The following is a 15636-nucleotide window of genomic DNA, read 5'->3' on the forward strand; positions in this document are numbered from 1 at the left end:
CCCTCCGAAGTAACTGAATCTTAGCAGTATATTTTGAACCAAGAATAGAGATATACTAAATATTTCAAGTTTTTAATGAATTTGATATTACCGTGCTTTTATACATTAAGGGGACCTTGGTAATGGGAAAAACTCGAATACCAAATTTATTTTCTGAAATGTATACAAAGCAGTTATATTTGGCTTATTATTAATATCCAAGAAGCTTAGGCATTTCTTTACTTCTATTGTGCAGTTACTTAATGGAATTTTGTGATGTCAAAGGCAGCAGAATATTTTTCCAAGCTATTTTTATTGACTATTTTTTGGTCATTTCAGCAAAATATTTAATCTTGCTTTCCTTTTTTAAATAAGAAAAACTGGTTTGATGATGGCTTTATATATCTCTCTATAGTGAATATTCCTATATCTCGTACACTCAGTAACTGACATGTTTCTGTTCTTTTTATAGATTAATACTAGTATAAAATCAAGTATAATGACTTTTATAATATTTTAAATTTTTTTAATAAAATTTTTCTGGAGCTCACTTCTTTGAAGATTGAAATACCTTTTCTCTACAGCATGTTAGTCCTAGTTTTCAATTTAGGAGAATGAACTCACGCCCTTTCTGATTTTAGAGGTGTATATGTGTGAGAGAAAGAAATAGGGGAGGGAGGGGAGAGGGAGAGCGAGAGCAAGGGAGAGACTATGAATGTGAATTCCTCCGCTCAAAACGTTGAATAAATAATGAAGCAACTTTGTTATATAAAATCTTCCTCGTCATGATAACCTGGCTGTATTTTTACCATTATTCGTAAATTTTTGCATTTGTGGGAATCTGATTTTCATCTTTCACAATCAAAAGTATAAATGGATTTTCTTGTAGATAGCACATATAGTGCAGTGGGAATTTGGTGAGCAGGTGTTTTGTTTTAAGGACTATTTTATTTAAAAATGAAACTTCTTTCTGCAAATTTTAAGACAATAAACTGAAAGCCAATCCTTACCTATCCAAAACGTGTTTAGCCTTAAATATTCAACGTGAAATCAAGATTAATTCCAAAAGGTGACAGTTTGTTAAAGATGTTTTCTAATTTACTTATGCCCCATCCTACTTCTTTTGAATCTCTTGTATTTATATAAAATGTTCAACAGACAGGAAGTGAAGAGTGTCGTTTTCACTGAGATTCTGCTGGCTTTTATAGGAGAAACTGGCAGCACTTGAAGCAAGTATTGAACAACGACTCAAGTGGGCAGGAGGTGCCAACCCTGCACTGACACCTGTACTACAAGATTTTGAAGCAACAATAGCTGAAAGAAGAAATCTTGTCCTTAAAGAGAGCCAAAGAGCAAGTCAGGTATAGGCACTCATGTGCGCCATTTTGTTTTCTGTTACAGGATTATATAATTGATTGGAAGTTACATGTGGGATAATTAGGAGTAGCTTGAGAGCCACTCTCTAGTTTACAGCACTGGGAAGAAGGACTGATAGGCCTTGGGGGAGAAAGAGCAGGCATCCTTAGGCTGAGCTCACAGCCAGTTATTTCCCTAGACCCTTATTACCTTGCAGTTAAATATAAGGTGGATCCAGCCTCTTGGAAAATAAAGAGTTTAATTCCATATTTATCTAAGAATTTCCTTATATGTAACTATAAAGATTTGAATGTTATTTTTTCCACATGGCAGTAAAATGTCTTAGGACCTTGTGTACTGCCAGAGGTTGTGGATTAACTTTGTTGTGACTGGGAACAAAAAACAAACAAACAAAAACTACTATGTACTTTTTAATCAGGTGCAAAATTGGACTAATACGATTCCCATATCCCGTATACCCATTACCAAAATTTAATAATTATCAACTTAAGCCCTACTTTATTTCCTCTATACTTCCTACTCCTCCTTCACATCCCATATTTAAGGAAATCCCAAATATTATATCATTTTATCTGTAAGTATTTCAATAAGTATAAAAATGAGAACTATTGGGACTTCCCTGGTGGTGCAGTGGTTAAGAATCTGCCTGCCAGTGCGGGGGACACGGGTTTGAGCCCTGGTCCGGGAAGATCCCACATGCTGCGGAGCAACTAAGTCCATGTGCCACAACTGCTGAGCCTGTGCTCTAGAGCCCGCGAGCCACAACTACTGAGCCTGCACGCCTAGAACCAGCCCATGCTCCACAACAAGAGAAGCCACTGCAATGAGAAGCCTACACACCGCAACGAAGAGTAGCCCCCGCTCACCGCAGCTAGAGCAAGGCCATACTCAGCCACCAAGACCCAACGCAGCCAAAAATAAATAAATTTATTTTTTTTAAAAAAAGAGAGAACTATTTAGGAACACAGTCACAATACTATTGTTGTACCGTAAAAGATGTGCTTAATATTGTCAAATATCCAGTTAGTGTTTTCTGATCTTTATGGTAAAGTTAGGCAGGAGTAGAAGCAGAAGGGGAACATTTCAGGTTGGAATTCAGACACAGCACGAACAAATTGCAGCTGAATATGATAACAGTTTTAGTATGGAGTAAAATTTCAGTTAAAAAACAATCGTGCAGAAGATAATATTTACCTGATTCTCCTTAGGTGCTTTTGGCCATCTCAGTCTTAACAGCATCAACCAAAAAATGTTCATTTATTTAGCTTTTATAAGGAGTAGGTCTGTTTCCCACAAGTCCTACATTCATACATTTTCAGGACCTGGTCCTGAATTCTGGAAATCAATAGGTAGTATTTTTTTGTTTTCATTAATTGCAAATTTCTTCCTCATTGTGGTGGTTCCACTCTTCTTTTTCGTCTTCACAGGTCACTTTCCTCTGCAGCAATATCATTCATTTTGAAAGTTTACGTACTAGAACTGCAGAAGCCTTAAACCTGGATGCCTCATTATTTGAACTAATCAAACGGTGTCAGCAAATGTGTTCATTTGCATCACAGTTTAACAGTTCGGTCTCTGAGTTAGAGCTTCGTTTGTTACAGAGAGTGGTAAGTCTTGAATCTTGGTGGGAGTGAAGAGATTGGGTGATTAAAATAAGACCAACTATATGCCCTCAAAATCAATTTAATACATTCACTCACTAGTTTACATTTATTGAGCATGTACTGTATATGAGATGTTATGAGGGGTACCGTGATGATTAAATCTTGCTTTTAGCCCCCAAGGAACTTACTTACACAAATAATACAGTGAATGAAAAAGTGAAAAGAACTCTCAGAGTTACAACCGGAAGTACTGTGGAGGTTCGGAGGGGAGGAGCAAGACGGTGTGTAGCAAATGACTCAGATGCACTGGAAGTAGGGTAGCAGACAGAGGGCTAGTGGAAGATGAATGCTGGATTATCAGGTTGATAAATTCGGCATTTCTACTTTGTGGGAAGGCTTTAGACTATGTATTACGAGACTCTGGTTTCATTTTAAAGAGTGATTTAGGGCTTCCCTGGTGGCGCAGTGGTTGAGAGTCCGCCTGCCGATGCAGGGGACACGGGTTCTTGCCCTGGTCCGGAAAGATCCCACATGCCGCGGAGCGGCTGGGCCCGTGAGCCATGGCCACTGAGCCTGCGCGTCCGGAGCCTGTGCTCCGCAACGGGAGAGGCCACAACAGTGAAAAAGAGTGATTTACAGTGGGTTTAGTTTCCCGGATATGGATCATCTTTGTTATTCCAGATATATTTTCTTAGGTTTTAAACTTTAAACATTTATGCCCTGTATGATTATGCAGAAAAGGTAAAAATCTTAGTCTGTATTTTATAGATTGTTTATTATTGTCAAGTAGTGTTTTGTAGGTAATTAATTCATGACTCAGCAACTGAGGTTCTTTGTGTTGCGGCTTGAGTTACGAATGTCTTTTGAGATGATGATGAAGAAAAGAACCTTATATTATTCTGGCTGATACTTAAAATCAAACAAATGCTTATTCTATTTAGGACACGAGTCTTGAACATCCTATTGGCAGCTCTGAATGGCTTTTGTCAGCACACAAACAACTGACCCAGGATATGTCTACTCAGAGAGCAATTCAGACAGAGAAAGAGCAACAGATAGAAACGGTCTGTGAAACAATTCAGAATTTGGTTGATAATATAAAGACTGTGCTCACTGGTCATAACCGGCAGCTTGGAGATGTCAAACATCTCCTGAAAGCAATGGCCAAGGTAAGACTAATACCATTGACACATAATTACTCCCCCCTTTTATAAAATTACAAACAGTTTTATTTATGAGAAAAAACCCTAATTTCTCTCAGGTCATATTTCCAGTTTGTCACTGAGTTAATTTGTGTTTTCATCAACTCTTTTTTTTTAAGCAGGTAGTAAGTATAAGTAGTATTCTGATTTTGTTCACAGAGAAACCGGGGCTTAGAGAAATTGATTTATCCAAAGTCATATAATTTATAGTAGAGCTGAAACTTGAACCTAGTCTCACAGAGTATTTAGATCTCTAACCTCTCTTCCGCCTCCCTACTCAAACTTGTATAGCTTGCTTCCAAAATAAATGAAATATCTTCCCTCTAGTATCGTACAGAATCTAGATAGTAAGGAAACTGAATCCCCAGAAAAGGCTGCGTTACTTCATCATCACAAAACAGTAAATCATTTCCTTTTTGGATTTTTTTTTCCCCCCCACATCACGTGGCTTGCGGGATCTCCACTAGGGATCGAACCCGTGCCCCCTGCAGTGGAAGTGTGTAGTCCTAACCACTGGACTGCCAAGGCATTCCCTGGATTTGTTTTTTGTTTGTTTTTTTGTTTGTTTTTTAACATCTTTATTGGGGTATAATTGCTTTACAATGGTGTGTTAGTTTCTGCTTTATAACAAAGTGAATCAGTTATACATATACATATGTTCCCATATCTCTTCCCTCTTGCGTCTCCCTCCCTCCCACCCCTGGATTTGTTTTTAATTGGAGTTTTTATTTGTGCTGGAAACAAGATTCCGGTAGAGAAGGAGTTAAATTGTAATAAGCATATTATAAACACATTGGTATTTGAAAAACACTTATTACCTGTTATCCAAAAGGTGATGGTTTTAAGAGTAATTACTGAAGCAAATACCATTTTTCTTGATCATTAACATACTGATTCTAGGATGAAGAAGCTGCTCTGGCAGATGGTGAAGATGTTCCCTATGAGAACAGTGTTAGGCAGTTCTTGGGTGAATATAAATCATGGCAAGACAACATTCAGACAGTGCTGTTTACATTAGTCCAAGCTATGGGTCAGGTTCGAAGTCAAGAACATGTTGAAATGCTCCAGGAAATAACTCCCACCTTGAAAGAACTGAAAACACAAAGTCAGAGGTAAGAATGCCTTCTGGCCTGAATTTAAAATATAAGCAAAACATCTGGTAGAGTAAGTTTTATTTAATTCATTTAATTTTTTTTCAGTTTTGTTCATATTTATAAGTAGCTATTTGCTAAAGCATATCATAAATGAGCCATTTTATTTTATATTTCAGTGTCTATAATAATTTAGTGAGTTTTGCATCACCCTTAGTCACCGATGCAACAAATGAATGTTCGAGTCCAACGTCATCTGCTACTTACCAGCCATCCTTTGCTGCAGGTAAGACTCCCCTACTTCAGAAGAACCTGAATCTTTTTTATGCGGGCCTCTCACTGTTGTGGCCTCTCCCGTTGCGGAGCACAGGCTCCGGACGCGCAGGCTCAGCGGCCATGGCTCACGGGCCCAGCCGCTCCACGGCATGTGGGATCTTCCCGGACCGGGGCACGAACCCGTGTCCCCTGCATCGGCAGGCGGACTCTCAACCACTGCGCCACCAGGGAAGCCCAGAACCTGAATCTTGACCTGTTAATAATCTACACATAGATGCTAAGATGTTTAATGAGTGTCTAATATGTTTCTAGTCATCACCTTTTTAAAGGGTTTCCCTAATGAACCTATTTACAAAGCAAATTGAGTCACAAATGTAGAAAGGGGGAGAGCGGGAGGAAGGATAAATTGGGAGATTGGGATTGACATATACATAATGCTATATACAAAATAGATAACTAATGGGGACCTACTGTATAGCACAGGGAACTCTACTCAGTACTCCGTAATGACCTATATGGGAATAGAATCTAAAAAAGAGTGGATATATGTATATGTGTAACTGATTCACTTTGCTGTACAACAGAAACTAACACAACATTATAAATAACTATACTACAATTTTAAAAAATTAATTATTTAAAATAAATAAATAAAGATTTTCCATAAACTCTTGTCATATCTCAAACTGAACAAATTCTGGCTTAATTTTAAAAGTACTTATTGTTAGAGAGTAAAAATACCATGTGTTCAGATACTCTCTAAATAATTTATTTTATGATTATAAAATATATTCTGTTAGGAAAATACAGAAAAATAATTATAGGAAAATCTATACTTCCATTCCAATTAGAGGTAAAACCACTATGTATTTGTTGAATTCCCTATATGCATGCACACACATATACAAGTTGGATCATTCTGTGAATGCAATTTTTGTTGTCTTTTCCCACTTACAATTAAATAGATAATTTCCCTATCATTAAGTAATCTTTTAAAAAATGACTTAATGGCAAGATTTAATGTGCCATTCTATGACTTTACCGTATTAATTGTTGGACAGTATAAGATATTTGTAGTTTTTCAATGCCACAACAAACTCGTGAACATCATTGTACAAATTTATATCTGAATATCTAGCTGTTTAGGCTGTATTTTTAGGAGGAGAGTTTTTATTTTAAGGGATAAGGACTTTAAGGTTGTAAAATCATATCTAGTATCAGGGCTGTCCATTTGTAGTTGATGATTGAGAGAGCACTGCCCTGCTCCTTCATTTTCTGTGTACGTGTAAATTGAGCTACCAACTCTCTCTCTATAGCAGTCCGGAGCAACACTGGCCAGAAGACTCAGCCTGATGTCATGTCACAGAATGCTAGAAAGCTGGTTCAGAAAAATCTAGCTACATCAGCAGATACTCCACCAAGCACTGTTCCAGGAACTGGCAAGAGTGTTGCTTGTAGTCCTAAAAAGGCTGTCAGAGACCCTAAAACTGGAAAAGGTAATTAGTCAGAATAAGGATACCTTAAATATTAATACTAAGTGGTGGTTTGACTTACACGTTTCCATTGCTTCACAGCTGTGCAGGAGAGAAACTCATATGCAGTGAGCGTGTGGAAGAGAGTGAAAGCCAAGTTAGAGGGCCGAGATGTTGATCCGAATAGGAGGATGTCAGTTGCTGAACAGGTGACCATTTTTTAAACTTGAGCTACACATTTTAATGCTGCTGAAACAGTATAGGTTTAAAGATCCCCTCACCCCTATCCTTTGGTGATATATCAAGAAATAAGGAACTTAAATTGATTTTATTGGCTTCAGAAGATTTTGAGTGACGCAGTTCTAGGCTTATCAAATATTCAGCATTTGACTCTGACTCTACCCTATTAGCACTTTCCTTTCTTCCCAGTTCTCTTTTAACAAAAATTTGGGGTGTGGCTTGACTCCCTCTCCTCCAACAGAAGACCGTTAATTTGCATTTTAGAGAGGGCTGTGTGAAGGTTTTGAATGAAATGAGGATGACATTTTGGGTGTCATAGTATGTATAAATAAGTAGTATCTATAAAGTGTTCTTGGGTGTCAGTTTGTCTGAAGTTATTACTCTGAAATTTTATCATTAATGTTTCTAAAATTGTATATATAAATTCAAGAATGAATTCTTTTCCCCATAGCTGTTTATTTTGAAAAGTTTCAAACCTATAGAAATATAGGAATGCTCATATACTCTTTACCTAGAATTGGTAGACCAATTGTTGATGCTTTCTTAACGTTCGCTTTACCTTTCTGTGTATGTGTGTTCATACACACAGTTTTTCAGAACCACATTTGAGAGTTAGTTGCAGACATTCTAACACTTCATGCCTAAATACTTTGTCTCCTAACCAAAACATTTTAATAATATATAGCTATGATATAATTATGTAATTATCAACTCAGGAAACTTAACATTGATGTTAACCATTGACTTCTATCCAACATTGAGTCCATATTCAGATTTCTCCAGTTATCTTCAAATGTCCTTTATTACTTAGCCTGCCTCTCCTTAACCACCAACCCAACCCCACCCCAACCCATACAAGATTTAGTCAAGGCTTATCTTGAATTTCATATACTTGTTCTACTTTTAATCTCCTTTAATGTCTAGAACAGTTCCTGAGCCTTTTCTTTCTTTTCTTTTATGACACTTATATTTTTGATGTGTCCAGACTACTTGGTTTGCAGAATGTGTCTGAGTTTGTATTTGTCTGACATTTTCTTCATAATTAGATTCAGAATCAACATTTTTCGCAAGAATACTTCACCAATGATGTGTTCTTAGAATCTTACATCAGGGGGCATGTGTGTGTTTGTGCTATCTTTGTTGTTAAGTTAGATCACTTGGTCAAGGGTAGTGTTCTCCTGAATTCTCCATTACACATATGCCTTTTCTTCTGTGGGGTAAAAATTTGAGACTTGTGAATGTCCTATTTTTTTAATGGTTTGGCATCCACAATTCAAATTTAACATCAGCAAGGAAAGTTTTGTTTTTTTTTTTAAACACTGTTACATCTCTGTATAGGATCTAAGCTTAAGCTCTTCTTGGTTAAGACTCATTCTTTAGAGAGAGTTCGTCAAGTTTGTCAGAAACCATGGACGGTGTTCTGGGTCCAGGGGTATCCTTACTTCAGAAACTTTTTGGTAGGTTAATGGGCTGTGTGCTTTCATGACTGTGCATCTTAGGTCTCTGTCCATCTTTTTAAAGGATGCTTGGCTATTGTGCTTTTTATTCTGATAGTTATTAAATTTTATATGAAAAAGTTAAGGGGCTCACAGGAGTGGGGTAAGTATAGAGTTCTTTGCATACAACTTTTGGTGTAGGTTACAATTGAGCAGCCTTATATTGAGCATTTACGATATAATTGGACCCTGATGGGTGCTCTGGATAGAGATAACGATTATATCTCTTACTATAAAATTTAGCTGAGTCAGAATCAACAGATATGGGGACTTCCCTGGCAGTCCAGTGGTTAAGGCTCTGTGCTTCCACTGCAGGGGGCATGGGTTGGATCCCTGGTTGGGGAACTAAGATCCCACATGCCGCACAGTGTGCCCCCCCCCCCACACACACACAAAAAAAGAAGAATCAATAGATATTTGCTGAGTACCAATCTGTTTCAGAATCTATCTGCTGGGCACTTTTTAATGCACCTAAGCATTTGCCCAGTGAATTCACATGTTTAATCCCAAGGGCACCTGTGGGGTCAGTGGTGCTCTCTCTTCATCAAAGGATTCATAAGGCTCAAAGGGGATTATGACTTTCCCAAGACACACATTTGTAAGTTATGGAATTATGAAGGAAGCTCAGATTACTTAACTTCTCTTCCCACCATGACAACTACACATCTTTGGGTAATTAATTTGGGAACTTACTCCTAAACAGTTCATATAACTCATATATGAGCCATGTTCTTTCAAGTTTTAAATGGCTTTAATTCTATCCTGCCTATTTTTACAGGTTGACTATGTCATTAAGGAAGCAACTAATCTAGATAACTTGGCACAGCTGTATGAAGGTTGGACAGCCTGGGTATGAATGGCAAGACAGTAGATGAGTCTGGTTAAGCGAGGTCAGACATCCACCAGAATCAACTCAGCCTCAGGCATCCAAAGCCACACCACAGTCGGTGGTGATGCAACTGGGGGCTTATTCTGAGGAAACCTAGGAAATCTCGGTGCGCTAGGAAGTGAATCCTGCAGGACAGCTGCACTCAGGGATACGCCCAACACCATGGCCTGCAACCCCAGGGTCAAGGGTGAAAGAAAGAAAGCTCACCGCCTGAACACGGAGATTGTCTTTCTGCCACAGAACAGCTGCAAACGTGTCAGGAGGTTAGCTGCAGAAAGAAATCGGGATGCCGCGGAGCACAGAGTGATTTGGAACTCCATTCCACCTGACCCTGTGTGTACAATCCAGGAAAAATCAAACCCCACTCAGAAACAGAGAAAACTGGGGCCGCGACACAGCCAAGGAAGATTTGATGCATTCAGATTCTTGCATAACACTTGTTGCTTGGCAACAGTACTGGTTGGGTTGACCAGTAAGTACAAAAAGGCTATGCGATATGAATTTCAGAAATGGACTGAAGAAGGAGAGCTATGTAACAGATAACACTACGTTGGAAGAACTTCTGAAATGAAGGGAAAAAACCCACCCCATCCTCCTCCTTCCCAGCCCCCACCATCTGCCCATCCCCCTTTACTTGATCTAGTAGATTAGCCATCTTTCACATTCACTTTTATTTCAGTCCTTATACTTCATATTCTTCCATCTCAATGCTGTTAACAACTTATATTTGGAGTGATAAACAGAAATTTTTCCAAAACCACCAGTAACGTGGAAAATGCAAGGATTGTTTAAAGGTCTGGTGATCACATACAAAATGTAATTCTGATTATTTAAGTCATTTCTGTGATTCTATCATGTACAGTTTCCAGAATTGTCACTGTGCATTCACAAGTAATGAATCTAACAGACATTTGACTTAATGTACACTCCCCTTCGCTTACAGTGTACATTTTTGGGAGGTCATTCAAATTTTCCCTCTTCTGTGATTGCTGTAGTTTCTTTCATAGAAAGTAGCTAATCCAATGTAATCTTTTACCTTTTTAAAAACCAGGATCGAGTACCTATTAGAGTTTTACATTGTTGATGACAGATTAACAATAAAGTGATGTTCTGGTGGAGGTAGAGTGAAATGTTTTTTTAATTCAGTTTTCTCATTTGGTACTTTTAATTTACAATTTACAAGGTGTAAATTAAAAGTGCTTTAGTTTACCTGGCATTTTAGGACATATACATGAAACATCAGCAAAAGTGCGAACCACCAACATCTTTTATTAAGTTCAGTTATTAGTGTGTGAAGTACTTTACTTTTTCCACAATTTTAAGTTTCCTGTTCAGTAGTGAATTCATGATCAAGGTTTCCTTAAATTTAGCATTGCATTTCAGTACTGACTGTGTAAGCTCAATTGTTGATCCAAAATAAAAATCCAGACTAGAATAGGATTCCTGAAGTCACGTATCAACACAAAGTAGAACATGATTAAAATCTGGATTGAGTACATTTTTCCTGCATTTTAGAGATTAGCACTGTGATCACTTTCTAGTTGCCAGTCTTCACAAACTTGAAAGGTATTAAGGAAAAATTCCACATAGCTCTGGCCTTTCCTGTATCCTCATTGCCACGTTAATATATAATCTTTAAATATCATGGGAGAATGCATTTCAGTATCAGTGCTCTTCTAATACTTTGACAGGTATTACAAGAAAGGTGGTATCTTTGAATACCCCCATGTGTCTAATAGCAAGTTAAGGAACCTAGTGCATCAAATTTTATTTTCTTCATTCATCTTGAACCTTATTTTCACAATCAAAACAACCTATCTGGAATAATAATGCCATATTGTGTTTTGCACACTGCTTTATTTCCTAGAGGCTATTGCACTCATCACTTGATTACCTCTACTCTCTCTCAAGATTAAACAGTTTTTCAACAACATTCTTTGTCACAGGAAAAACTTTTATCACAGTGATAAAACAAGTTCACACTAGTTTGTCCCTATAGGTAGTATTCAGAAATTGCTTCTTCTTTGGTAAAGAAGATAAATGAAATAGGTTAATTTTATTGCCTGTGAATTTCAGGCTTCAGAGGTACCTGGCACCTTATCCTGCGAAAACAAAACAGCTTTACATAAAAAACATGTGTCTCTGCTAAATTGTCCATCACTTTTACTTTAAAATGGTCCCTCAGAGAATAGTGTGCCATATACATGTTTGGTTGTAGGGCAGATAGGAATAACTGGGGACTTCAAAGCTTGCTCTTCACTGCACTCTGGACAACAAGACTCCCAGTCTGTACAGTTTGGCTTCTTCTGGGAAGTCATTTGGCAAGTAGCTTTATCATTTTGACCTGTTGTAAGAGAACTCAACAGTCAGATTTAATCAGAGGTACAAAGGCCTTGGTGATACAGCAGTTTGAGAAGACAGGGATATATTTTGGTGATTATCTTGTAAAATAATGTAAAGTTCAGAGTGCTGTGGTTATGAAGTCATGCATTTTTGATGATACAGAAATACCTGTGGAAAACCAGGGGTCTGCTTCTCTCTTTCTCTCCCTCCTTCTCTCTCACCCTCTCCCTCCCCTTCCCCTTCCTCTTGCTCTCTCTCCCTCCCGCCCCACCCCCTTCCCCTGTCTCTGTTGTGCTCTCTCTCTTTTTCCCTCTCTAAGATTCAGGGGGTACAGAATAACTTACGACCCTTGGAAATTGAAGTTTATCTTAAGTGTTTTGCTGTCTTTAATTTTCTAGAATTGCCTGAGTTTTAGTTGATTTATCTGTAAAGCTGTGGAGGCTTAGTAGTTTATGGTACTGTCTGTATTTCTCATTTACTCTGTTTCTTTGGTGTGTCTTGCAGTATTTCATTATTTCTGGTCATAAATTCTTCATGTAGTTTACTAGATGGTTATTAAGATTCTTTTGTGTCTGACACTTGTGAGTTTTTTGAGATATGTGAGGTTTCTGTGTGAGAACTGAGAATCAAGCTCTTGATCTGCTTCCCTAGATTGCTTTCTTAGAGCCCAAACCCCAGGTTCAGGGTGAGGGTTTATAATACAAAGAAGAACTTCCATCACTTCTGCCCTTAACACTTGCCTCTATTACCTGAACTTAGTATGTAGTGTTCTTTATATTGTCCAGTGTTTGATGTTATCTGCATTGTTTTTGTTTTTAACTGTGGTTGTTCTGATGTGTGAAATTTAAGGAAAGAGCCATTAAAAAATTCCAAGCAGGGCAATGCAAGTGCAGCCAAATATTAGAGTTGATGTGCAATCTTAGGTCCTTTTAAATTTGGGGTGATATAGGCAGTACTTTGAATTGAAAAGTCTTCCGGCCTATTTTCCTCCACATATTTGTGATTACTCTGGGGGCTTACTTGTTTTGGCAGTACTAAAATCAAAGAAGCTGGTTCTTCTTCTCCCAATTCTTTTCATATGAAAGAAAGCATCTACAATTAGCCTTGTTAGCTTCTGTTCGTATACATCAAAAATCAGTGAACGCTTTTCTGTTAGCACATTTAAGTACCTTTGTTTTACATAAAACCAGATAAATATGAAAACCAATGACCTTCCATTCTGTATCTTGAGATTGTAAAATGCCAGTAATTTAGAGCTAGGACTTTCCCCCTCCCCTTAAATCTAGGAGGTAGACTATGTTAATGGTAAGGGTCACTTAAAGAAGTGACAGATTTTTTCATTATTTGGGTTGTATTAGAAATACTCCTTCTATGGGGAAGAACTAGCATTATAAATTTTCCAAACACTGGGGAAGGAAATTCACTGTATTAGGAACCCGGAAGGGTTTATTGCACTTTTCCTGCTTTTTTTTATGCCTGGGTAAGAGTATCACCATCTCTTATTTACAAAAGGGCAAATGGACTCCAATTGAGAGAAGCTTTATAGGTTCAAGAGTTAGTTGTACAACATGAACCATTCAGTCTCTTGCTTTCCATGGGAATTTGGGCTTACTAGGGAAGCTGTTGTGCTAATGCAAAAGTGTCATACAATTAGCTCGGCTTTTGAAGATGATAAACTTAAGGAATTGAACGTTGTTCTGAAATGCAGACTTGCAGAATGTTTTTATGTCTTTCGAAGCAGCTTTTTTTTTGTTGTTTTTTTTGACCCAAGTTTCGGCTCCTGTTTGAAGTTCCTGTGTCAGTTATTTTTTGGTTTAAATTTTCCTTATATTTCCACCTGTGATGTCAATGGCAACATCACACTTCACTTGTTAATTTACTTTAACCTTATTATGTAGAGCAAATTGAGTTGAACTGAATCTTCCTTGTTCTAGTAACATTGTATAAATAGAGTGGATTCTCTGTACAAAAGGTTGTAATGCCTCCTGATGGTTATAATTTTGTGATTGTATTTAAGGTTAAAAGTTGAATAAATCACACCAGCTTCCTGAAAGTGTTCATAATGCAACTTTTGGAAAACAAAAATACATGGCCTACTTTGTGCATATTTGCATTAACGTGGCAAAGATTGTATGAAATACCTGTTTTTCAAAAAATAAAGTGTTAAAAGATGTAGGATTTAAGTTCTGAATTTGTTGAAGTAGTTTCCAGAAAACTTAATTTTGGAATATGGGGAGCTTTTTTTTTTTAAAGCTAATTATTAATACCTATAAAAGTTTAAAAACTTGATTCTAAAAAACGTATTTTACACTCAGTGTTCTAATAGTATTTTTGAATAGCAGTAGAAATTTTACTTCAATGGGAAAGTTCTTAGTATTAAGGCACAATTTATTAAGCTTAATTTTGTATTTCTTTAAAAACTCCTGTAGAATATTATTGACATGTATATTCCCTGGTGTATGAAAGCTCTGAAGGAAAACAATGTCCAGCTTGTTTTAATATCTGGAAATCAGATTGCATTTGTTGCTGCTAGATTATGTTAGGATTTAGGTTAACTGTTTAGCCACCTGATATATTTCAAAAGTTCACATCTTGCCTTTGTAATACCAAAAAAAAAAAGCAAGCTCCAAAGGAAGCTACACTAAGCATGGGTGTTTTTGTTTTTTTTTAAATAGGTCAATTGGAAGCTTAGTTAAGGAACTTATAGAAGTGATCCTAGGCTGTTAAATTGCAAATCATTCTGGGCAAATGTTCCTTGAGTAACAAATACTCTATGGAGAACCCATGCTATTTGAAAGCCATTTCTTCAGTTTTTTTTCACCTATCTCAATTTCACAAGCTGGTGTTGAAAAGTCTTTCTTCTGAAGTTGTACATAGGGAACTTGGGTGAAAACCAGGCACATTCTGTAGCAAAAACTGATTTCCCAAAATACACGGCGCAGTTTTTAAAGTCTAATAACCCCACACCCTGTCCTTTGGAAGAGGGCGTTGCTGTGCCTGTGGCGAGATCTCGCGCTCAGTGCTCCGTATATGCACTCACTGTGTGGCTGCCGACTGACTGGGACCTTTTGAATTCCTTTGGAATAGGTAGCGGAGGGCCTGCTCCTCAGAGGTCACAACTTTCAAATCTCCCAAAACGGGCTGTCCAACTGGCTGCATTTTACCTACATAACCTGTTTTTCCCCAACTTTCCCTGAAGTGGCAGTTTATAGAGTCCCCTTTCCTTGCAAAGGCTTTTTTTTTACCCCCCCGAACTGTTTATACCTGAACAGATGCTTTATTTCTTTTCAAAGTTCCATGGCAAATTTCACACCTTTTTTTGAAATTCACAGTGCTCCGGTCCCCCTGGTTTTCTTAGGGGCAGTATGTGTTGGCTCACATTTCTTTATGTCTTCCCTGAAATCTTATGAACCCGGTAGTAATTTAAGGAATGCTTTTAAAATAAACTCGATGGCATAATATAGATGACTATAAAAGGGTAAAAGGCTGGAAGTTAAAAGCTACGGTAAGTTTTCCTGAAAGAGACATCTAACCAGGTTAACATTGGCATTATTTTGTTTGTATTGAGTAATGAAAAGTGTTAATGCATTTTGAAATCCTGGAGAGAAATATGTAGAATTCTCTCACATAGTTCATCTAATTCTTTTTTTTTTTTTTTTTTTTTTTT

General features: G+C 37.5%; 1 protein-coding gene across 4 annotated transcripts in view; it reads left to right on the forward strand.

Moving 5' to 3' along the window:
- The window catches only part of SMG1 (SMG1 nonsense mediated mRNA decay associated PI3K related kinase), a 94694-nt gene extending 80552 nt beyond the window's left edge, over positions 1-14142 (forward strand). For all 4 annotated transcript variants that reach the window (XM_024744169.1, XM_024744170.1, XM_024744168.1 and 1 more), the window contains 8 exons: positions 1188-1340; positions 2784-2963; positions 3902-4129; positions 5063-5274; positions 5433-5539; positions 6846-7025; positions 7104-7210; positions 9516-14142. In XM_024744169.1, the coding sequence (XP_024599937.1) occupies positions 1188-1340; positions 2784-2963; positions 3902-4129; positions 5063-5274; positions 5433-5539; positions 6846-7025; positions 7104-7210; positions 9516-9593 (1245 nt within the window). In that variant the 3' untranslated portion in view covers positions 9594-14142. The remainder of the gene's footprint in view (positions 1-1187; positions 1341-2783; positions 2964-3901; positions 4130-5062; positions 5275-5432; positions 5540-6845; positions 7026-7103; positions 7211-9515) is intronic.
- Positions 14143-15636: the final 1494 nt, after the last annotated feature.

Source organism: Neophocaena asiaeorientalis, unplaced genomic scaffold, assembly GCF_003031525.2.
Source record: "Neophocaena asiaeorientalis asiaeorientalis breed wild unplaced genomic scaffold, Neophocaena_asiaeorientalis_V1.1 scaffold91, whole genome shotgun sequence".
Classification (NCBI taxonomy): domain Eukaryota; kingdom Metazoa; phylum Chordata; class Mammalia; order Artiodactyla; family Phocoenidae; genus Neophocaena; species Neophocaena asiaeorientalis.